The 24592-nt window shown below is 39.7% G+C and overlaps 1 protein-coding gene across 2 annotated transcripts in view; it reads left to right on the forward strand.

Moving 5' to 3' along the window:
* Positions 1 to 22889, forward strand: part of micall2.S (MICAL-like 2 S homeolog) — a 49275-nt gene extending 26386 nt beyond the window's left edge. For both annotated transcript variants that reach the window (XM_018239138.2, XM_018239139.2), the window contains exons 6-18: positions 160 to 281; positions 1652 to 2650; positions 5068 to 5321; positions 5760 to 5853; positions 7663 to 7826; positions 9648 to 9776; positions 13223 to 13272; positions 15328 to 15451; positions 16659 to 16749; positions 18071 to 18144; positions 19477 to 19591; positions 20798 to 20847; positions 21575 to 22889. In XM_018239138.2, the coding sequence (XP_018094627.1) occupies positions 160 to 281; positions 1652 to 2650; positions 5068 to 5321; positions 5760 to 5853; positions 7663 to 7826; positions 9648 to 9776; positions 13223 to 13272; positions 15328 to 15451; positions 16659 to 16749; positions 18071 to 18144; positions 19477 to 19591; positions 20798 to 20847; positions 21575 to 21675 (2367 nt within the window). In that variant the 3' untranslated portion in view covers positions 21676 to 22889. The remainder of the gene's footprint in view (positions 1 to 159; positions 282 to 1651; positions 2651 to 5067; positions 5322 to 5759; positions 5854 to 7662; positions 7827 to 9647; positions 9777 to 13222; positions 13273 to 15327; positions 15452 to 16658; positions 16750 to 18070; positions 18145 to 19476; positions 19592 to 20797; positions 20848 to 21574) is intronic.
* The last annotated feature ends 1703 nt before the right edge of the window (positions 22890 to 24592 follow it).

Consider the following 24592-nt stretch of genomic DNA (forward strand, 5'->3'; position numbering starts at 1 on the left):
ATTGCCCTAAGCCTCATTATAGGCATCAGCCCCACAGTATGGCTGGACCCCCCTGTAATACCTCTCTCTTTTTTTTTGCACATTTGTGATTAGAGACACCGGTCCAATACAAGTTGTCCCACAGCTGTATTTAATTGACTCATTTTAATCTTCTTACAGGGCATACGGGAAATAGACAGCAACAGTTCTGTGAGCAGCAATTGCATGATCTGTGGGAAACATGTCCACTTGGTCCAGAGACACATGGCCGATGGGAAGCTCTACCACAGGAACTGCTTTAAGTGAGTGCTTTTGAAGTCTTCAAATGGGAACATTTTGTTGCTGACCCAGAAAGCTGACTGCTATTCATTCCATTTTAAGAACTAAACCCAAAAAAATGAATATGGCCAAAAATGCCATATTTTATATACTGAACTTATTGCACCAGCCTAAAGTTTCAGCTTGTCAATAGCAGCAATGATCCAGGACTTCAAACTTGTCACAGGGGGTCACCATCTTGGAAAGTGTCTGTGACACTCACATGCTCAGTGGGCTCTGAGCAGCTGTTGAGAAGCTAAGCTTAGGGGTCGTCACTAATTATCCAGCAGAAAATGAGGTTTGTCTGTAATATAAGCTGATGCTACAGGGCTGATTAAATTCTGATCCTAATTGCACTGGTTTCTGTGCTGCCATGTAGTAATTATCTGTATTAATTACTAATCAGCCTTATATTGTGACATTTATTCTATGTGTACTGTATATTGTGAGTGGGTCCCTAAGCTCAGTAAGTGACAGCAGCACAGAGCATGTGCAGTGAACCAGCAGAAAAGAATATGGGGAGCTACTGGGGCATCTTTGGAGACACAGATCTTTACTGCTAATGGGCTGTGGTTGCCTTTGGCTGGTACAGAAGCACAAAACATAATGTACAACATTTCTAGCTACCTCTTTAGGCTTTAGTTCTTCTTTAAGATGCCAGAACTGAGGAAGCAAAGGAGAATGCAATGCTGGACTCCATGTATAAAATATAACAAAATATTAACATACCTTTATTTCATACTGTTATAGAATCTGTTATACTGATTCCTTAAAGGTAATGGCACACAGGGTGCCTTGTTTTGAAGTAGCCCAAAAAACACACCTCCTGGCAAGCGCTTGTTCTTGTTTGGAAATGCATATACTAATTGGACTACAGTAAACACGGCAGCTTCCAGCATTGCATTTTAAGGACACTATGGGAAGTGACTGCTGTATGCCAGAACTTTTTGGATAAAAGGATTCCTAATAACAGATAAATTTAAAATAAATGTCCATGTTTGAGAATTAACATTTTTTTAGTTCAGATTTCTTTTGTGGCATTCTACTGTGCATGTAGTTTTATGTGCTTACCCCTTATTTTAAATTAGCAGAATATCTTTAAATCTGTATTAGACTTACAACTATTAGTTTGCTCTGTCTAGACCGTGGTATTCCAAGGCAGTTTACAAAGTTCATAATTTTCATGTTTTTTCATGGTCTTGAATGATGCTAAGTTTATTCATGTCACCATTTTGGCATTTATACTGTTCTATGGCTGCTATGATCGTCATTCTCAGCAACTAGGTAGGTAACACAAAAAAAAAGGTTTAGAATATAGATGCTCCAACCTGTTTTACTTTTGTAACCTCTACAGGTGTAAGCAGTGTAGCCGCACTCTACAACCAGGGGAGTATAAAGCTGGAGATGGATTTGGTAGTTTTATATGCACACATCATCATCCAGTTGCACCCACCTCGCCAGTGACCAGAACAATAATGCCGGCCGGTCCTCGTGGTGCCGCAGTTGATGAGAACAAGAGTAGTTGGGTGTCCCCCAGGTCTTCAGTGCAGGATCAGAATAACAAAACTCCAGGCAACAGGTTTGGTCTTAGTGGAGCAGGCTCTACAGTGCAGGATCCAACCAACAGAACAGCAGTAGGCTTTGTCAGTAATAACCAAAAATTCCAGCATTCTACGGGTGCACCGGATCAGGAAGAGAAACCTTCACGCAACAATCTCAACTCAACTTATAGTCCGAGTAGCACAAACATAGCACTGCAGCATCAGACAAATAGGACAGCAGGGGGATTTGTAAGTAGCAGAAAAGACCACTCCGGTGCTTCCATTACCACGGGGTCTGACCAATTACACAAAGTCGGCTCTAACTATTTAAACACCAGTGTTGCTAATGAGCAGCCTAAAAAGCAATCAACGGATTTACTAACCAACAAAGGAAAACTTGAGCTCAAAAAAGGTCCAAGCAGTCAGCCAATAAAATCTCCCAGCTTCACCATCAATTCCACCCCTACTGGAAAGTTAACTACCCCCTCAGCTAAGGACGAACCCAAGGAAACATCGCCAAAACCTTGGGAATTGTCTGCTGCAAAAAACAAGGCTGCTCGAGACAAGTTTTTCCAGGCGAGTCCTGCAGTTCTGGAGCCAGCAAATAAAATTTCCACAGTTGATATTGTTGCTCCAAAAAGCTCTGATGGACCAGGGAAGTCTGCTGCTACCAGCTTGTCGCCTGGTACTCCTGATTCAAGCGGAGGGAAGGACAAAGCTCGGAACTTCCTTTTGAAAACCCTTGGTGGTCCCACATCTCCTAAACCCTCCGGGGAAACAGAGAATCCAAGTCTTGTATACAGATCACACAGGTAGGTTCACAATCTTATGGATCAGACAATCCTTGCTGCAGAGTATGTTCTACTGAATCTGTAATCAAGCAGGGCTTGCTGTATCTACACTACTGTACATAGTACAAAGTTAAAGGAGTTGTTTACCCTTCAGTTAACTTTTAGTATAATGCACAGAGGGACATTCTGAGACAATTTCAAATTGTTTTTTATTATTTGTTGTTTTTGAGTTATTTTGCTTTATATTCAGCAGCTCTCCAGTTTGCAGTTTCAGCAATCGGGTTCCTAGGGTCCATATTCCCCTAGAAACCATGCACTGATTTGAATAAGAGACGGGAATATGAAAGATGAGTAATAAAAAGCAGCAATAACAATACACGTTTAGCCTTACAGAGCATTTACTTTTTAGATGAGGTCAGTGACCCCTTTTTGAAAGCTGGGAAGAGTCAGAAGAAAAAGACAAATAATTCAAAAACTATAACAAATAAAACATTAAGATCAATTGAAAAGTTGCTTAGAATTCTATAACATACTAAATGTTTAACTCAAAGGTGAACCAGCCCTTAAACGAAGCATGGTTCTGCAAATGTCAGTACAAACAGCTTCCTCTGCATAAGGCCACACAACATGTAGCTAGGCAAGCGGTAATTGCCAACAAAACACACATAAAATACCCTTTAAAAAAAACTTAAAAGGAATGAAAATATTGTTCAACAACTGAATATAATAGATTTGCCATATTGGAGAGGGCATGTAAAGTCAGATGAAAAATGACAGTAAATGTGGTCAGTGTCCTCTTCTGAGCACTTTTCTTTTGATATTTTAACAACAGTTTTATTGTACATGGCCTTCAATCCAACACTGCTTGATGCCACTTTCCCAAACTTTGCAGGGCCTGCAGCTCGCCCCCAGAATCTTCCTGCTTTCTATACCCCTGGCTGCCTTTTAGTTGCTCTGTGATCAGAGCTTGAATTTAAGTGCATTGTTAAGTGCAGGTGGAAACTGTGAATGTCAGTATAATTACAGGGAGATGTATGCAGATTGAGAGCAGAAGTGCCAATGCTCCGTGTGCCCTTGGCTTCAACACTTTTAAATGTAAATGTATTTTATTATTATATGGAGCCTGTCTGTCTGTTCTAGCAATGTTCTACTGTACATTATCACTATATAAATAAAATTATACCTGTACATACAATACATACACCCACACATGCAACGTGACAACATGCAGCCCTGTATATTAAATGGTTGTGTTAATTAAACATACCCATAACATATGGTAGAGGGCCCTGCCCAAAAGTGCTTACCGTCTGAAAGATGCTTTTGTCATGAAAATATGTTGTTGCAATTACAACCCACATTTGCACCACAATTTACCGGCAACATTACAGTTGCTGCTCACCTAAATACAGCCATATACAGTATACAGGGAGCTTATTAATACATTGAATACATTTTTTTTCCACCTACTGCTCCCTACTTGGTGATTCTGGCCATTATGATTGGCTTTTTATTTCTAGGGACAGGTGCCCACTGGTAAAGTAAGGGGAAGAAGAAATTAAATATGACTTAATTTCCAAGCAGAGATGCAAATAGGGATGTTCATTGTAATGCCTCCATGAAACCCATACCCACAAGGTGCCTAGATAAGTCATACCCCCCTTGAATAGCTGTCTGAATATGCAGGCCCAGATAAATGGCTGTGTCCTAGACAGTGCTGACCATGAATATCTGGAGATATTGTACAATTGTGAGTATGATTGTTTTGAACAGGATCCCTGTAACACTGACATGGCTAAAATATGGGAATAAATAATGTTTAGAAATATCTTTGGTTATGATTAGTGTCATGATCACAGGATAGATGTGCCAGTCTTGTGTCATATGTTTCTACCCAAGATTTATTTATCACGTAATCAGAAACTGTATTGTTTGCTATATATCTTTTATAATTCCAACAGCAGCCACTTGTAAAGGGGTTATTCTCTGTCAGACCTGTGTGTTTATAGCAGTCAGGTTTGGATTAGCCTGAAGGGGTTGGTTCTACACTTTCAGCAGCTATAAAATGCCAACAAGTACAGTTAAAGTGCCATGTTACCAATCGTTTAATGTGCCACATGGTTCTGGTATGGAGCAGGTTTTTATGCGTGTGATTTCAAACAAGAAAAAATCAATTCCATTTTTTCAGTTTATGGGTCCTTTAATTTATGGAGACACCTTTCATTTTTATTAACAACTTTATATAAGAGAAGAGAGGAGAAGGTAAATAATTATATGTTAACCGTTTAATTTTACTATTAGACAAACAAGCAAAGCAAAACCAGATTAAAGTATATTTGCCCTTATTATATTTGTATTAAAATGAGTGGACTTTCTTAACGTCCATGATTCCTGCCCTAGTTTTGGTGTATTTTAAGTGTATTTTTTTTTTTTTTCAGGCTATTGGATGAGAAAACTACTGAACCTTCAATTCCCAGTACCAAAGTGGAACCTGCAAGGCCAGTACCTAAGGAAAGGAAGATTAAAAATGAAACTCCAAAGTCTGTTTCAAATCCTGATCCCCCTGTTAACACCCCAACATACACCAGTAGTGGAATCACTACCCCAATCACAGGAAATAATTCCAGTACCACAACGCCTTACCTTTCCAAAAGTGGTTCTGGGCAGAAAGCTGATGAAATATCCTCTAAAGGTAAGTGTTTTCTATGCATTTTTTTTTACTAGGTGAAGATAGGAATTGTGGTGCACTTTTGGTATTTTTGCATGGTGGGTGTCTCCATTTGCAGCTATTTCTTTGGTGACAAAAGAGAAACAATCAGTAGTGATGAGCGAAATATTTCATCAAGTATCCCTGAAAAAATGAAAAAAATTGTCGTGCATCAAAAAAATGTGACGCCCATAGACTTCAATGCATTTTACCGGATTTTCGTAGTTTTTGAATTGGATTTTTGTAGAGGCGAAACGGGTCAGATTCTCCCACCACTAGCAATGTGTAAAGTCTTTGGAGGAAGTGTATATCTAACATGGCTTTGTGTAGTGCACGCTTTGTGTTGGTGCTTATGAAATTCATGACTAAGCTGCCCTTTAAAATGAATTATTTTATTTCCTTAATGTGCTTGTTACATTACAGGGCCAACTCCTAACTCTAATGTATCCAAACAAGAAACCCCTGGAAACTGGAGACAGAAACTGAAGCCAGTAACCAAAACTCCACAGACGCAAGGGTTTGTATAAAATATAATTTCATATAATTGATATGATTGTTCCACTGAAAGATTTATATGTACTGATAAACTGATGCCCAACTTGCAGCTCCTCCGATTTTCCCCCGATATCACTTATGGCACCCCTGTCATTAATGCTTTGTAACTTAGCATCTAGTCATGTGGATATATTGTCTATATACATTAATGTTTGTGTATAACAAGAGAAACACAATTCTAGCACTGAAAATGTTTAGAAGGATCTTCCCGTTCCTTCGGCCATTGAGCTTTTGCCTCTAATTTGCTACCAGGGCAGACCGAGGGATCTTCTTTTCTGCGGATTCACTGCATATGCTCTGTGCTGCTGTCACTTACTGAACTTAGGGACCCACTCACAAAATTCCCAAATTATATATAAATATTATATTATATATATTATTGGTACATTGAAGCTAAGAAATTAGCACAATGCGCATCAAAATTTAATAATCAGCCCTCTAGTTTATATTACAGGCCAACCTCATTTTCTAATAGATGATTCGTGACAACCCCTAAGCTTAACTTCTCAGATTTGTGACAACTCCTAAGCTTACAGCTGCCCAGAGAAGACCAAGCGTGTGTGTGCCACAGACACTCCTAACAATATTGAAAACAGAAAATAAGGAATGCACACTCTGTAAATGAATAAAAACGAATTTTATTCCATGCTAGTTACCCCACAGCAGCATGTCGCCCTACGCGTTTCGACCTACAGAGGTCTTCATCAGGGGCACAAAAATAAAAAAAGGCCTTTTTTTTTTTTTTTTTGTGCCCCTGATGAAGACCTCTGTAGGTCGAAATGCGTAGGGCGACATGCTGTTGCCATGTGGGGTAACTAGCATGGAATAAAATTTGTTTTTATTCATTTACAGAGTGTGCATTCCTTATTTTCTGTTTTCATGCATGATTTTTTGGAAACTACAGATGGGTAGCTTCCTATAGGATTAGCACCTCGCATATATTTACTTTTTGTAGTTTTTGATTTGTTATTAGTGTGCGCCTTCTATTTTTGATGTTTTGTATGTATACTCCTAACAATATTCGCGATGGGAAACTCCTGTGACCTCTTTGAATTCCTGTATCATTACTACTATAGAGATGTTGCACCTTTAGGTTGATTCAGTAAGTTCAATAGAGAAAATATGGTGTTTCTAGCCATATTCATTTTAGGGTTTAGTTCTCCTTTAAGCAACCTCATTAAATGAACAAATCTAATAGTGTATGGTCAGCTTACACTGTAGACCAGTCTTAAAGGAGAACTAAACCTCCCCATACCAAAAGCCCCCCTAAACTTCTTGACATTGTGCAATGGGCATCTGCACTGGTACAGTTTAGTATTGATTTTGGTAAGCCGAGCTCTTAGGATCTTCTGTGCAAAATGTACATGGGGGAAACTGAACCTAATAAGTTTGTGTGTTTTGTGGAGGGAAATTAGAATCTCCGCTGATCACTCTCTAAACCAGTAACCAGGTATAGCAGCTCTGACTCGCTGAGACTGTGTGTGTTCCCTGTGGCCATGCTGCTAGTACAATAAGCACCCTTCAGGAGGTCCACTTTTACTAGCCCAGTCCTTTGCCAAGCTGTAGGTTTAGTCCAGTATCCGTTTTGCTATTTCTCCTTATAAAAGGCTTTTGTTCTGGGATGCCATGAATTACAAAGCAGAACAATGTTAAATTTAGCTTTCTCCAGCCAGTTACTGGATTATTGGTATAATTATAAGTTTGGAGTACATATATTGGTTTTATTTATTTTAAGTGTGCTCTTGATTATAAGAGGTTGTTTTTTTGTCAGCTCTCTTCCAAAAGTTGCGGAGAATGGAGCCAAAACGACACCCTCTACCCAGAAGATACCGACTGTAATTAATTCAGTGAAGACCAATACGACTTCCCCTGGAAAAGAGAACAAGCCCTCTGAATCCCTCACCCCATCAGCTGCACAGATCAAGGAGGACAAAGGTAATGCAAACTGCAAAGCTCTGTTTAAAGGAGAAGGAAAGCTACGGAGGCATTTTATTGCCAATAGATTAGCTGCAATAGTGCAAGCTAGAATGCTATATTTATTCTGTAGAATGTTTTACCATACCTGTGGTGTGACATCACTTCCTGCTTGAGTCTCTCCCTGCTCTGGGCTCAGATTACAGCAGAGAAGGGAGGGGGGGGGAAGAGGAGCAAACTGAGCATGCTCTTGCCCAGGGCAATGAGGTTTAAGCTGAAGGCAGGAAGTCTGATACAGAAGCCCATGAGTACACAATAGAAGGAAAGAAACACAGTATTTCTTTTGACAGAGGACTCAGAGCAGCACTACTTTGGAGGTTTACTGGTATATTTAGATGGACCTTTCTGATAAGGCTTACTTAGTTTTAACCTTTCCTTCTCCTTTAACTGTATATTTATTAATCAGTGTGACCTGCTTTTGAAAACAGGTCTAAAGCAACAGAAACCAAAGCAGTAAGCACCAATATGTGTTCAATTAGCTTTACAATTCAGTGCAAATTGAATGATGAAAGATGGAGGTCTGGTGCATGGGAAATGCAGAAGAACTGGAGCTCTTTTATAAACATTGGGCAAATTTGGGCAGTAACCCAAAGCAACCAATAAGTGTTTTGTTTCTTTACTCATCCAGCTACAGGTAGAACAGCAGATGCACACATCTAATGGTTTACTGTAGAGGTGCAAAGTTCAACACATTTTCTAATGTTTATAATTTGTATTTTCATAATACAAAAGATCCACAAGCATCCTGTAAAATATATCCTTATAAACAGTAGTCGGTGATGTCATCTGTTATAAATGGGGCTTTGTGATGTCACTTTTTCCACTGAAGCTTGTGTATTTTATGAATTGGTGTACTTTAAAATAAGAAGGTATTGAAAAATATCTTGGCGTTCCGTGACCTGTATAAAAAACACTGCGGCTGTATGCTTTTCTATGGCCATGGAACTCCTTGGTGTCTGCTAATATCCTTGTATTTTACAATAGGGCTGCATCATTTCCTTTAAATTACTTTAGGAAGTCCTTACATGGTGATTACAAAGGCTTTTAAAGACAAACTGATTGCACGGGATTATATTGTTTTATATAAATAAACAGCCTGTTCCTCTCTCTAATTATGGGTTGACTGTAATTTTCTCTCTTTTTTTTTTTTTTTTTTCTTTTTTTTTTTAACCCTCATATTCCCCAAATTAGTCCCTAAATAGCAGCAACCTCCCAGGTGATTGTGGTGAGCCTCCCATGTTGTTATAATTTCTTTGGCGTTATTGCAGGTGTTGTGTGGCTGCAGTGTCTACTTAGATGCATGATCTGTCCCAGAATCCTTTGAACTTGCACTGACATTTTATGGCACACACCGTTGTCTTTACAGGGAGAAGGCGGGGCACACATTCATAGTGTGTTATATACGTATAGTCAGTTCATTTTCAAGTCGGTGCATGCTTTCCTACACTCATGTGTATACAGTTATGTTTATCATATACAAGCGCTGAGAGATTTATTGGTTGACTTGATTTCACAAAAGGGAAAGAGAAATCATTTCTCTCAAAGCACTCCAGTATCTGCATGCCTCTCTTTTTAGAATAAGCATTTTGCTACCGTACTCTTCCTCTAAATGTGTCTGTTCAATTCTCATGTGTCATATTCTGGGAATGTGAGTTTAGTTTACACTGACAACCATAATTTGTCCCTTTTACTGGTTGCATTGAGAGTGTATGCATGCCTAACATGCTCTTCATTTAACTTCCTTCTAATGGAAAACCCTCTGTCTTTCTATGACTTTTTCAGCATCATCCTCACCAACACCGCCAAGGAAAAAACTTCTGCCTGTCAACTTGGATTTGATTCATGACTGGCCAAAACCAGTGCAGAAGTGGCAAGACGTGCCCCTTAAGGATGATACCAAGAGACCAGCTGGTGAGGAAATTATTATTAAGTGCTTTAATGTCGGTGAGCTGTTCAGAATTTTCCAGTGTCTTATTGTTATAATATACGAAGGTCTGCTTAAAGTAGAAGGTTAGGCACCCCCAAGTGATTGTAGTTACTTACCTGAAACCCCGGCCGGTGCTCCTATCAGCAGAAAACTGCTCCAGCCAGGGTTATACCAGTGAGCACCACGAATCGCTTCTCTTCCGGCTTATTCTCTTCGCCTCATTGGCACAGCGCCCCTGCAAACTAGGATGATTTGGAACGTTCAGTATCCAGGCCAGTGATAATATCATAATTGGGACTAAGGAGACCTATTGGGAGAGTACTGCATCAGTGCGCTTATGTGATCCTATGGTGGAATATTCTTTGCCTGATTTTCATTCAGGTATTGGTCATGCAGGCTGTCAGGATAGCCCCATATACAGGCCATTAAGCTGCGGACTTGGCCCCGGAGTGGCCAAATCAATAACTTTTATCGACCTATAACTTTTAAACCTCATTAAGAGCGTACCCTAGACTTAAATATAGCAAGCACATGAAATGTGACCGTTCTAGCAATTCTGGCACCTAGAACTGTACTAAAGTAAATATGTTCCCCTAAAAGCTTCCCCAATATGCAAATAAATCTCATAAAAAAATTAAAAAAAAAGCAATGTCTTCTAATAACCGTTTCCTATAAACGCATGGAATTCCTGGCCATGATAATTATAGTTCTATTTCTCAGTACTGTTAGCCGTTTATCTTGCATTATACAGTTTATAAATGAGCCTGTTAATGCTCAGAGAGCAAGTGAAGTCAAAAGCCGTTCAACACCTCCAAACGTCGGCGGCAGCACAAACAGCCTCTCCCTTCTGAATCATAAGACCGGCCAACTGGAAACTCCTTTCACATATTCGGTGCAAATCTCTCCTGTTGAGGCTAAATATAGATACAAATAATGATTTACGCTCTGTTCTTAATAGGTCTTGATTGTTGCGCAGAGAAAAGCAATCATCTGTAAGCAGGCTGAAAAATGATTCTATGATTAATAAGCCACAATTCCATTTCTCTGATTTAAAGGGGTTCTGGGAAGACAGTAATAAACAGTGAGAGTAATTAATTTGCAGAATTAACACATCTATATACAGAAGACTCATTACCAGAATTTAGGTAACTACATTGACATGTTCTGTTTCCTGGAAGTCTGCAGCTCATTGGTCTGTGTATGGGGCCCTCCTATGGGCCTGCCTGACCAATCAGACAGGTTTAAAAATCCCATCAGCCCTTACTCTCATGGCCTGCATTTGCTATTGGGGAAACACACACTCTTTTTTGTGACCTCTCCAAATGAGCAGATAATTAAGGGAAATAAAATTTCATTCCTGAACCAGCAAGTATATTTTTTTTAGTTGTAATATTGGTGTGTAGGCGCCATCTCAGGTCATTTTGTCTGGTCATGTGCTTTCAGAAAGAGCTAGCACTTTAGGATGGAACTGCTTTCTGGCAGGCTGTTATTTCTCCTATTCAATGTAACTGAATGTGTCGCAGTGGGACCTGGATTTTACTATTGAGTGTTGTTCTTAGATCTACCAGGCAACTGTTATCTTGTGTTAGGGAGCTGCTATCTGGTTACCTTCCCATTGTTCTTTTGTTAGGCTGCTTGGGAGGGAGGGGGGTGATATCACTCCAACTTTTTAGTAAAGAGTGACTGAAGTTTATCAGAGCACAAGTCACGTGACTGTGGGCAGCTGGGAAACTGACAATATGTCTAGCCCCATGTCAGATTTCAAAATTAAATATAAAAAAATCTGTTTGCTTTTTTTTTTGAGAAACGGATTTCAGTGCAGAATTCCTCTGGAGCATCACTATTCACTGATGCGTTTTGAAAAAAAAAACAGTATCCCTTTAAGGTTAAATTAAGAATTAGGAAGAGGTAATTTTCATACACCGCCAGATCTGAGCTGCCACCCACATGCTTGGCCAAATTGGACTAATCAGATTTTTGGCGCTAGGACCAAGGATATGATCATCAATTGGGACCTAGACAGACCCATCGGACAAGGACACATCAATACAGTGATGCGTTCCTCATGAAGATGGATATTCAAACCTGCCAAATTTTAGTCCATATATCTGTCAGGCAGGCCCTTCTGTGGGCCCCGTGCAGCACAGGCCAATAGGTTTTTGACTTGATCTCAAAGTCGGCAACTTTTGTTGGTCCTTGTATGATCAATTTAGAGGAGTCACTGCAAAAATCCCATTTGAACAATGTTGTGGCCGTTGGTTTGAATGGATTTGTGCAGCTTTGAGCACCTACATTTTTACATTAAAATTGCTAAACAGAAAAAAATGGACTAATGGAGAAAAATTATTTATTTATATATATTTAAAGATTTCTGCCTTTTTAGATTGTCTACTATACTACTGTATATTATGGTATGATTAGATGCCACAACATGATGTTAGACCGAGCAAATCATTTCAGTCTGTTGATATATGAGATGAGGGGAACCAACACCGGAATGTGGTTTTCTCCAGCAGGATGCCTTACTTTTTTAGCTGTTGCTTCTTTGGAACATGGAACATGATGATAATATGCAAATTGATTTCCAGCTCACCCTTAAGGTGGCCATAGACGTAGATATGTCCACATTGAGGTGGGTGATATCGGGCTGATCCAATCGTGGGCCCTAGGGTCTGGGCGGTAGGATCATGGGACCACATAAACACACAGATGCTGCCGCGATCCAACAGGATTTTTTAACCTGCCCGATCGAGGCATTCGGCCACATATCGATCAGGGAAGCCCCTCGGATGACCCCACACACAGGCCAATAAGCTGCTGACTCGGTCTGTCGGGGCCTTTAGGGTGGTGACACACGTGCAAATTCCGGGGAGATTAGTCCCCCAGCGACAAATCTCCTCTTCTTAGGCGACTAAACTCCCCAAATGCCATCCCGCCGGCAAGAATTCAAATTGCCGGCAGGATGGCATACATAACGCTTCGTTTTCCAAAGTTGCCTCACAAGGAAACTTCTGGCAACTTCGGAAAAACCATAGCGATCCGTATATGCAAGGCGGGAAGGCATTTCGGGGAGATTTGTCGCTGGGCGACTAATCACCCCAGAGTCTGCACGTGTGTCACCACCCTTACAATAACTTTTTGTATGATATAGATAATGATATTCTGAATTGTTATTATTACTGGACCATAAATAGGAGAAGGGCCTCGATAGAATAACAAGAAGTAAAAAAAAATGTAGCCTCCCAGAGGTCAGTGTCCCCCATTTTAAAGCAGGAAAGATGCAGAACAAGAAAGCAAATAATTTAAAATCTATAAAAAAATTAAGACCAGAAGCAAGAATTGTCTGTATTTAATCTGCCAGAAATCTAAAGTTCTTATCTAATGTTATTATATTGCATTAATTCGATCTCCATCTGACTTTTTCCTACAGCTCATCTCAGTGCAAATGAAATAATGAAAAACAATGATTCACATAACAAGGTCAGTATGTCAGTGTTCTGGGCCCCTAGAATTTTAAACGCCACTGCAATCTAAAAGAAAATGTTTCATTTAGAAAGGGGTCTGGCAGACTCCCACGCCAAATCCTGACACCTGTTTCAGCTACAAATAATTGTTAGTAATCTCCCTGTGTGTGTGTTGTAAGCCTATCATATAAACTGTCTCTAGTTTGCTTTAACAACCCCGGATGTATATAAAATATCTTGAGCTCTGATGGGAAATGTGCACTTTGCATATGGCAGTGGGTTATTACCTTTGATTTGCATTGATGAAACTGAACGGAAATCCCTTCCTATGTATAGATTTTTAGAGGGGAATTTCCATAATGAAATCAAAAGTAATTTAAATCAACTTTCCAATATACAAAAAGCAAAATATGTCTGTCCTTTGCTTTTCTCTATGCTGTTTGTCTGACTTCAGAAACCATGGATTAGAAATGGACTGCTCTCACACCAGAAACTTTCCCAGAATGCTTTGAACACTTCTGTAATGCACCTTATCATATCAATTACACAACAGCCCTGTGTATTCAGCAAACTGCTTGCTAGGCTCTTCTTATGATCTGTTCTGTAACAACTCATTAATTCTTGACATATAAGAGAGGTATTGAAAGGGTATAAATTATATTTTGACCTCTCCTACATGTTCAGCCTTCAAGCTGTTTTTTAATCCACATTTTACTAGACATTTTTACACCCCTTTATTTATATTTTTTTAGATTGTAAGCTCCAATGAGCAGGGCTCTCTTTAACCCTCATATCGGTCAGTATTTATATGCAGTCTGTATGTTTCATATGACCCTTCTGTCAACTGAGGTTGCATTCAGGGTAGTAGTAATTGCATGAGCTGTTAATCACCCTTAGGGGTCCTGTAAGTTAAGTTATTGTTGTCTTGGAAAATAATTTCATATATTACAATTCAGCTAAACCAAATGGCAATTCCGGTTCAAATTTACGTCCTCTTTTTATATAATCCGACTTTATGTGGAGCACTGTTCTGCTTATATCACCATGGGTGGTAGAAATATATGTAGTTGTTCTTACTACTGCAGATACTACTTCCAGAAATGGTAACTATATACAGGTATGGGATCTGTTATCCACAAAGCTCAGAATTACAGAAAGGTCATCTATCATAGACCCCATTTTATCCAAATAACCCACATTTTTAATAATAATTTCCTTTTTCACTATAATAATAAAAAAAAAGTAGCTTGTACTTGATCCCAGCTAAGATAATAATTAATCCATATCGGAAGCAGATTTATTTAAGGTTTACATGATTATCTAGTAAGGCAGGGAACCCGTGAGCAACATTCAGAAGTAAAAGGGGAGCAACAATAGTATGGCATGGGGTGCCAAATAAGTGCTGTGATTGGCCATTTGGTAACTCCTAAACTAAAACTTGCCTCCAAGCCAGGAATTCAAAAATAAGCTCCTGCTTTGAGACCACTGGGAGCAACATCCAAGGGGTTGCTCACAAGCTACTGGTTGGGGATCACTGACTTAAGGTATGAAGATCCAAATTATGGACAAAAACATCCGGAAAGCCCCAGGTCCAGAGCATTCTGCATAATGAGGTCCCATACCTGTACTACTACTTCCCATTTCTGCAGCCTTGCATGCTTATCCAATTCCAAGGTCACAGCTTGCGGTTTCATCCGACAGTCAGATAAATGTAGATGTTACCTGCGATTTCTCCTTCACGCCCGTTTTCATTAGAACATCCGACACGTCGCATGCGCTGAGTCGCATTGCGACGTGTCGGCTCCAATCGCTTCGTCAAGTCCTACCCTAATAAAGGCACATTGTGTAAATTTCATGGGCAATGGGTTTGCGAGCAAACTAGCCTTGGTGTATTACTGTAACTGTGTTGCACTCCATTCTGAAACCTGCAAAGACAGACCCCTTTGCTCATTACATACGGCAGTGTGTACATGGCTGTGAGGAACGCACATTGCACAAGTGCTTGCCGTCTGTAAAACACAAATCTTCTTATTCTCAATCAAATCGACTTGCTGTTAACTTTTTTTTCCAGGCCCGGCCTGAATATATCCCAGAGGAGGAGATCCAGAAGCAGCTGCAGATTATAGAGCAGGAGCTGGATGCCTTGGAACAGCAGGGAGTGGAAATGGAGAAGCAGCTGCGCAGCTGCGATGGAGGTGAGACCGCACACAAGCTCTTGCTCCTAGTGCTGAGTTTGTCATTATTGCAACCTTAATTTGAAAGGGCAGAAATGAATAGCTGTGCAGTCCCCATCCCTTTGAACTTTTTGCTGCTGTTTCCTTCTAATTCCATCTCCCCCCACCGCCCCACTATTGCTGACTAATCGCTCCCAGCTTCAACAGCACTTCTTCATTATACCAAATTATTGTCATTTCCTAGTGAGTACTAACCTTTGATCCATAAAACAGCAGATGGGAAGCTGACGTTTTCTTGAGAACTGCACACAGTGCAAATGATAAGCCTGTGGTCGGTATCTCTGTTCCCAGTGTGATTTGCTTTTGGTGAATGTTGGGACTTGTAGCTCAATCAGAACAACCATAAGCTGATCATTATTGATAAACAAAGACAATTGAGATTGAGGGCAATTATTACTTTTGTAGGAGTATAGAGGTGTGGGAACTATTATCCAGAAAGCTCCCAATTACGAGAAGGTCATCTCCCATAGACTCCATTTTAATCGAATAATTCACATCTTTGAAAAGGGTTTCCCTTTTCGCTGTTTTATTAAAACAGTACCTTGTACTTGATTTCAACTAAGATTCAATTAATCCTTATTGTACGCAAAACTTTGTCTCTGTAATAATAAAACCATACCTTGTTACTGCATCCTTAATGAAGGCAAACCAATCCCATTGGGGATTGGAATATTATTTAATGTTTATATGACTTTTACACCTTACACCTGGCTGGAGTGGGAGTTACAACATGGAGTTGGCCACTGCTCCTGTATAAACTATAACAAACCACTTGTTTTCAATCAGAGCTCTATGTACAGGTGTTATGGTAATCACACATGGTACCTGTTCTTATACTTAAGAACTATCTATTTATTGTTATTTCTGGCACTTAACAGGAAAATCAAACCACGTTAGCACCTCTTGTTTCTGCAGGGTCACTGTTTACAGAGGAAAAGCTATTAGAAAAATGTATCCGTCCACAGATAAGTCCTCTATATAATGAGCTGCCTCTTCAGTTCAGGTTATGTTTATACTGAGCTCATATCTCCCTTCAAACAAATGACCCTGTTTACAGGGATGAAGGGTCCACAACCCATCAACCTCTGCCAGGCTTTTGGCAACTGTAATGCAAACATGTTTTGTGCAATATACAAACTAACTCTGGAAATTCTCTTGTTCTGTGTAGATGAGTCAGAGGATGCACTGATGGTGGATTGGTTCAAGCTTATCCATGAAAAGCAGCTCCTCCTGAGACAAGAATCTGAACTGAACTACATGTGAGTCTTGATCCATGACTTATAGGCCAACCTGAAGGCTTTGCGTTTGGATAGAATGATTCATGTGTTTTTATCTGGTTAGAGATAAAAAAAAAAAAAAGAAAGTTTAACCATTTATGTACTGGGAATTAACTAAACTTGTACTTTTTGCTACTGGAGAAATTATCAGTGCCACCAAATATGGTGGCCAAATATTTATGCAAAATTATAGACTGTTTACTTAGCATTAATGAACAATATCTTAAAGGACCAGTAACACCAAAAAATGAAAGTGTTTTAAAGTAAAGAAAATATCATGTACTGGTGCCCTGCACTGGTAAAACCGATCTGTTTGCTTCAGAAACACTACTATAGTTCATATAAACAAGCTGCTTTGTAGCAATGGCGGAAATTGAAAAAAGGCTAAATGGCACAGGATAAGTAATGGACAACAGATAACATTATGTTCTACAGAGCTTATCTGTTATCTGCTGTGTAACTTGAGCTTTTGCTCCTTTGAATGGCTGCCCCCATTGCTACACAGCAGTGTATTTATATAAACAATAGTAGTGTTTCTGAAGCAAACACTGCAGTTTTACCAGTGCAGGGCAACACTGCATTATATTTTTATTACTTTAAAACAATTTCATTTTTTGATATTACTGGTCCTTTAAGGGCAGGGGCACATGGGCAGATTCGGTCGCCTGGTGACTAATCGTCTCTTCTGCCAGGCAACAATCTCCCTGAACTGCCTTCATCCTGCTATAATAAGAAAACACTAGCGCCAATGCACTCGTGGCGCTATGATTTCCAAAGTTGCCTCACGAGGAAAGTTTGGGCGACATTGGAAATTGAAGCGCTGTGAGTGCATTGGCTCAGGCGTTTTCTCATAATAGCAATCGGAAGGCAGGGGAAAGGCAGTTCGGGGAGATTGTCGCCCGGCAGAAGAGGCGATTAGTCGCCAGGCGACTAAATCTCACTGAATCTGCCCGTGTGCCCCTGCCCTTACAGGGAAGTAGCTATCAGACATGAGGGAATGCTGCTTCTGCAAATTAAAAAAAAAATACTTAGAGGAATCCATAACAAATGACTGTAATGCTTATTTGACATACTGGAATGAAAGGAAAACAGTTACAGGCTGCAAGATGTTCAGACACCTGTGACTACATACACATGGCTGCAAATTCCAATCACTTCATTTGTGAGGAAATAGAGAATCAGCATAGGGTGTGGGAGTGCAATGGCATCCATCGTGCTGGCCAAACTCCCACCTTTTGGAATCAGGTAGCCGATCTCAGTTTGGACACCAGTCTAATATTATTCTTTGTCTTGGTATTTCCAGTTCCAAGCAACAGGCTTTGGAGGACCAACAGTCTAATGTTGACACTGAACTTCGGAACTTAATGAACAAACCCGGTGAGTGCGGTTATCTTGTCAAATGCCGTGTCTGCTTATCTGCTTGAGGGCAGGGCAGAACATGCCAGCGGATCAGTAAGATCCAGACACATGCATAGATAACAAGTATTCAAGAAAAAGACGGCAAGCCCTGGGGCCCAAAGCAAGTGTTGGGAGTGTCTCAGATGAAGAAAACAGAATAACCTGCCATTCAGGTTATTGTTATAGCATGACTCCCTGGGAACAGAGACATAATCAAGCAATGGCTACCCTATATCTTTAGGCAGTTACAAGGGTAAGCTACAGTATGTCCGGAATACAAATTGCTCAGTATGCATTAGTATACTTTCATGTTGTTTGGTAGATGAAAATAATTTTCCTAAGGTAACAACGCTGTTTGTAATCAACCAATTCTGCTTCCCCATGAGTCGTTTTTTCTTGTATACTAGTCTACGGTGCAACAATGGCTGAATATACTCTAAAGGAAAACTATACCCCCAAAATGAACACTTAATATGATGTATCCTATCTGTTGCTTAAGTGGCATATTAAAGAATCTTACCAAACTGGTATATATATTTAAGGAAACATTGCCCTTTTACATCTCTTGCCTTGAAACCACCATTTCGTGATGTTCTGTGTGCTGCCTTAGAGATTCCTGACCAGAAATACTACAGGTATGGGATCCGTTATCCAGAAAGATCCGAATTAGGGAAAGGCCATCTCCCATAGACTCCATTTTATCCAAATAATCAGGTTTTTTAAAAATGATTTCCCTTTTCTCTGTAATAATAAAAGAGCACCTTGTAATTGATCCCAAATGAGAGATAATTAATCCTTATTGGAAACAAAACCAGCCTATTGGGTTTATTTAATGTTTACAGGATTTTCTAGTAGACTTAAGGTATGAAGATCCAAATAATGGAAAGATTCATTATCTGGAAAGCCCCAGGTCCCGAGCATTCTGGATAACAGGTCCCATACCTGTACAACTCTTAACTGTAACAGGAAGAAGTGTGGAAGCAATACATACTACTAAAAAAGTATATTGTTATGAAAATGGTTTATTTACATGAGCTGTTTTATGCAATATATTTTTATAGAGACTTACGTTGTTGGGGGGTATAGTTTTCCTTTAACTACAGACAATCCGAGCCTTGCGACATCACCACTCTAGTGTTTAGGCATGAATGCACCTCATGCTGAGGGTAAGCAAAATAGGGCCAATACTAGAATATTTGCAACTATTTCTGCATTTGGGCAGTTTCTGACGCAAACCTTCTGCAGAAGTACTGACATTCCGGAACATTTTCCAGCAAATTCAATCTTAACTGTGAATGTGTCTTGTTTTAGATCAACTAAAAACCCCGGAAGATAGAGAAAGAGAAAAGGAATTACTAGATCAATTATTGTTAATTGTCAATGACAGGAGTGGGATTATAGATTGCTTGGATGAAGACCGAATCCGGTAAGTGATGGCACAATCATCTGTTTCACATGCCAGCTCTTGATGAATGCACTAACTTGGCACTTGCAGGTTGGGTGCATTGGTAGATTCGATTTTTAGTCCCTCCCAGTCCCTCAACTGACGACTAGCCATAATACTTGGTTTGGCATGCTGCCCTACATGTACCAATAAAATCATACAAGACCTTGTTTGATGATACGATGAGATTGGTGTGCATTTGACCAGCTTTGGGTAAGCCAAGCAACTTTAGGCTACGGCCACACTGAGCTGTATCTCTGTCCACTCTGGTGTCTGCACTAAGAAGCACTGCGTTGGCCTATGTGGAGACGCACAGAGCAGATTTCGGCACAGAAACACCCAAGTATGCAAAAATCTGCTCCATGTGTCTGTACACAGGCCAACGTAGTTCCTGGTCGTGCAGACACCGGAGTGTGCAGCAACCATTTGTTTCCCTGCTTTTATGTGGTACAGTTTTAATAGAACCCCACAACCACAGACAATTGTTTTTGTCTGTCTTGCAGAATCTCCATTGCTGCTTCCTTACATTATTTGTTAGACCTCTGTTCAATAAATGGAAAGAAATGGTGTTCAGAGGACTTTATTAATTATAAGTGACAGTCTTTATTGCCCTATAATTAAAGTGATTTTTTTCCACCTTTCCTTAGTAAGCTGCAATGACCTTTACTTCTAAAATTTTAGTTGCGGACTCAATTTAGCCTAAAGCCATGACAGCGGCTCCTGTTGTATGAGTCTGCACCTAGCTCTATTAATTCCATATTAATTCTAGAAGATTCAATGGATATATATTGGGATTATTTTGAACTTAAAATACTCTTTTTCCTTGGAAGATTTTGTGCTGAAATTCGTCAGATCTGACCAAAACCCTCCTTTTTTTTCAGCATATCATGATTCTTAAATTCAGCCACTCCTTTACGCATTTTGATTAAATACCACTTTTGAGATAGAAATGGTGTATTTTGTCTGTAAAGCTCAGTTGGGGTCATTTATCAACACTGGGCAAATTTGCCCATGGGCAGTAACCCATGGCAACCAATCAAATTGCTGCAATCAGTGTTCTACTTGCAGCTGGCTTCAAAAAGCTAATCACTGATTGGTTGCCATAGGTAACTGCCCATGGGCAAATTTGCCCAGTGTTGATAAATGAGCCCCAGTTTGTTTATTTATACCTTCACTTGTTTCCAACAGAGAAAAGGAAGAGGATGAAGTTATGAATGCCATGATCCGAAGGCACTCGGGTAAGAATAAGATAGCTTATTTTCTCCAGTCAGCTGTGTTGTTCTTCCATGAAACCAATACACCATGCTATGTTACCAGGCACTGCAGAAATAAGGCAATTCCTATATAAAGCATTAAATATATTATTGGAGCTGGTGTATAGGGTGTGTGTATGGAGTCAGGTGTATAGGGTTAGCTTCTGTATTGTATGTTCTGTGTGCAGGGGCATAACTAGAAGTTACTGGGCCCACAGCAAATTGAAACAACACATTTCTCATCAATATATATTAAAACTGCTTATCATTCAGTGTCACACTAGATCCCCTATACCTCCTGGACTCCACAGCAAGCGCAGCGTTTTCTTCTTCTATATTTATGCCCCTGTCTGTGTGTATTTCTTCAAGTTTTTCCATGGCGCCATAAGATAACATCTCATTGTGCCCCAAGAAGTACTTATGGGTGGTGTCTTCGGGCCTGCATGAAAGTATTTAAGGTGGTTTATAAAATAAATTCTGCCTTTGTCTTGTAACCTATAGCAACCAATGAACATTCGGCTTTCACTGATCAGGTGCAGTTAGAAGGCTGAAAGCAAACCACTGACTGCTTTCCCTTGTTATGATAAAACTGCAGCCCTGCCTTATTTAGCTTATAAGGACTAGGGGATGCAATATCTAACACACTATATATTTTGCACTTAATATTGCATTTATATTGCACTTAATGCACTTTTGTTCACTTTGTTTCTAGAGAACAATCAAAAGGAGGCCAGTCCAGAGCCAAACCTCAAGAGACGATCCAGGTTTAGCTTTTCGGGCCTTTTTAAGCCGAAAGATGGAAGTAAAACTTAACATGTGGATGCCTTTAGCCTGATGAGTGATGAAGCACAGCCAGCAAATATGATCTGGCACGCTACTCTTTGCAGAATACTGGAATTCCCACAACCTCTGTGCAGTAGAAACTCCAGAATGCCAAATGCTTGCAGCTGCTCTTGTACAGTGACTTTATAGGGAGGAGAGATTGGGTCTGGCAACACACTGGTGAACTCGGGGCCTCAGGGCTGTCCTATAGTGAATACATCACCCACCTTAGCCTCCAGGTGTCTGCGATCGGATATGTACAAAATGTATTTAAGTTTGCCTTTATAATTTCTGTTCTTGAGTGCAGTATTTTTATGTACAGATCCTGCTTAAAATGCACTCACTTCGGAGAGAGACTTCCATTGCTAAAACCCTTTCAAAAATTAATTTGGAGGAGTCATTTGGCAATAAGAGATCATCGCTCTGAAGCTTTATTTCTATGAAGATGGATCATAAAGCTAGGGTTCATTATGTGCTAAGCATTACATGTTACAGAGCCATAAAGGGACACCACTTATTGTTTCTGATCGATGCTTATTGCATTCCTTGGGTTAGATTGCGTGTAAGAATTCTGTTATACAACTATCCATAGAAAGCACATGTTGTACTGGATCCCACACAGTGAGTGCCAGGTTTGAATGCATTAAAGAGGTTGTTCCTCTATGAGTTAACTTTTAGTATGATGTAAAGCATGATATTCTGAGACAATTTGCCATTGGTTTTCGTTTTTTTATTATTTGTGATTTTTGAGTTATTTAGCATTTTATTCAGCAGCTCTCCAGTTTGTAATTTCAGCCATCTGGTTGCTAGGGTCCCAATTACCCTAGCAACCATTTATTGATTTGAATAAGAGACTGGATTATGAATAGGGTGGGGTCTGAATAGAAAGAAGAGTAATAGCACAATAACAATACATTTGTAGCCTTAAGGAGCATTTGTTTTGTTTTTTTAAATGGGTCAGTGACCCCCATTTGAAAGCTGGAAAGAGACAGAAGAAGAAGACAATTAATGAAAATATAAAAAAATAAATAAAGAAGACCATCTGAAGAGTTGCATGGAATTCTATAACGTACTAAAAGTTTACTTAAAGGTGAACCATCCTTTAAAACACGGAATTGTGTTCTTTTATTTGCTGCCAGTGTATTGGTTACCCTTTATTTTCACTTTGGGTAGTTCCTTTTAATAAAGGTGTCCTATTATCACAATGCTGGGGATATTTATTGCCTTAAATGTTTACTTTATAAGCATGCCTCTGTATCATCAGTCAGGTGAGAAGTGGAAGTAAGAAATATGGCCTACACTGCTAAAGTAACAAAAACGACTGAGCAATAATAGCTGAGATATAATTGGCGACACTCAAGGGTGTCACTACTTAAATTGCCGTAATGTAAACCTAAAAAACACAATAGGAATTAATCCCCAGAAACCCATATGGTACTGTATTTAATACATAAAATGGCGATATTTATTGATCAACCATGCCAAAATATGCAATTAAAAACCCTACAGGAGTCTTAGGGTTTTTATTCATTCATTCATATACATTATCGAAGGAAAAGGAAGGGTTAAAACTAAGTAAGCCTTATCAGAACAGTCCACCTTAATATAACAGTAAACCCTCAAAGTAATGCTGCTCTGAGTCCCCTGTCAAAAGAAACATCTCATTTCTTTCCTTCTATTGTGTACACATGGGCTTCTGTATCAGACTTCCTGCCTTCAGCTTAAACCTCCAGGGCTAGGGCTTGAGCATGCTCAGTTTGCTCCTCTCCCCCCCCCCCTTCCTTCTCTGTTGTAATTTGAGCCCAGAGCTATAAGAGATTCAGGCAGGAAGTGATGTCACACCAAGCTAATACTGCAGCTGCTATCCAACTGTGGAGACCCACAACACGGGTAAATGATGATGTTTGTGGTGGATTGGGGAGAGGACAGTATGTCCTGACTTATGAATTAAATTTAAGGTATGGGGTATTCTACAAGACTTTTCAACCCTTATATATTAGCGCGTGTATTTACCAAACACTGACCAGGTTCAATAACCCCTAGCCTCCAATGCCATCCTTGCTGTTAAACAACAGTAAATGATTGGTTGCTAGGGACATCTGCACCCAGGCATAACCCCCATTGGTCTTTGATTTGTACCCAGTTCCAGATTTTGGAATTTAGCATCTTGGTTATCTCCTCTTCATGCAAGAAAAGCAACGAAAAACATTCTTCCTCCTCCTCCCTGCTACAACACAGCACTGTCAATGTCCTATATACATGTATAGGATCTGTTCATGCGGAAACCTGTTATCCAGAAAGCTCCATATTACAGAAAGGCCATCTCCCATAGACTTCATTTTATCCAAATAATTAAATTATTTTTAAATGAATGAGTAGGAGTACCTTGTACTTGATCCAAACTAAGATATAATTAATCCTTATTGGAGGCAAAACCAGCCTATTGGGTTTATTTAGATGATTTCATAGTAGACTTAAGGTATGAAACTCCAAATTATGGAAAGATCCGTTATCTGGAAAACTCCAGGTCCCAAGCATTCTAGATTACCGGTCCCATAACTGTATTGGCTTCTGGTATCACATGCCCATCTTTCACACAGAGCTTTATGCATATGCAATATGGAATGGAAGAAGCCTTATATGAAAGGCCAGGTGAGCTAACAGGCAGCCCAGGTAATAAATATTTTATCTTAATGCCAAAGTGATGTGATTCTAAAGCACAAAAGCCTTGTCTGTACAAAATGTCTTAACGAATAATGCCAGATTCATAATACAGCAATATGGAGATTCATTGAACTTGAATGTCCAGTATTATCTGCTTTTGCAAATTATAATCCTTGAAAGAGATGAACTCTAAAGGGCAGCAGTTAAGGCATGTGATAAATGTTTTCAGCCAGAAGATGGCACT

The sequence above is a fragment of the Xenopus laevis genome, chromosome 9_10S (assembly GCF_017654675.1).
Source record: "Xenopus laevis strain J_2021 chromosome 9_10S, Xenopus_laevis_v10.1, whole genome shotgun sequence".
In the NCBI taxonomy this organism is placed as follows: Eukaryota; Metazoa; Chordata; class Amphibia; order Anura; family Pipidae; genus Xenopus; species Xenopus laevis.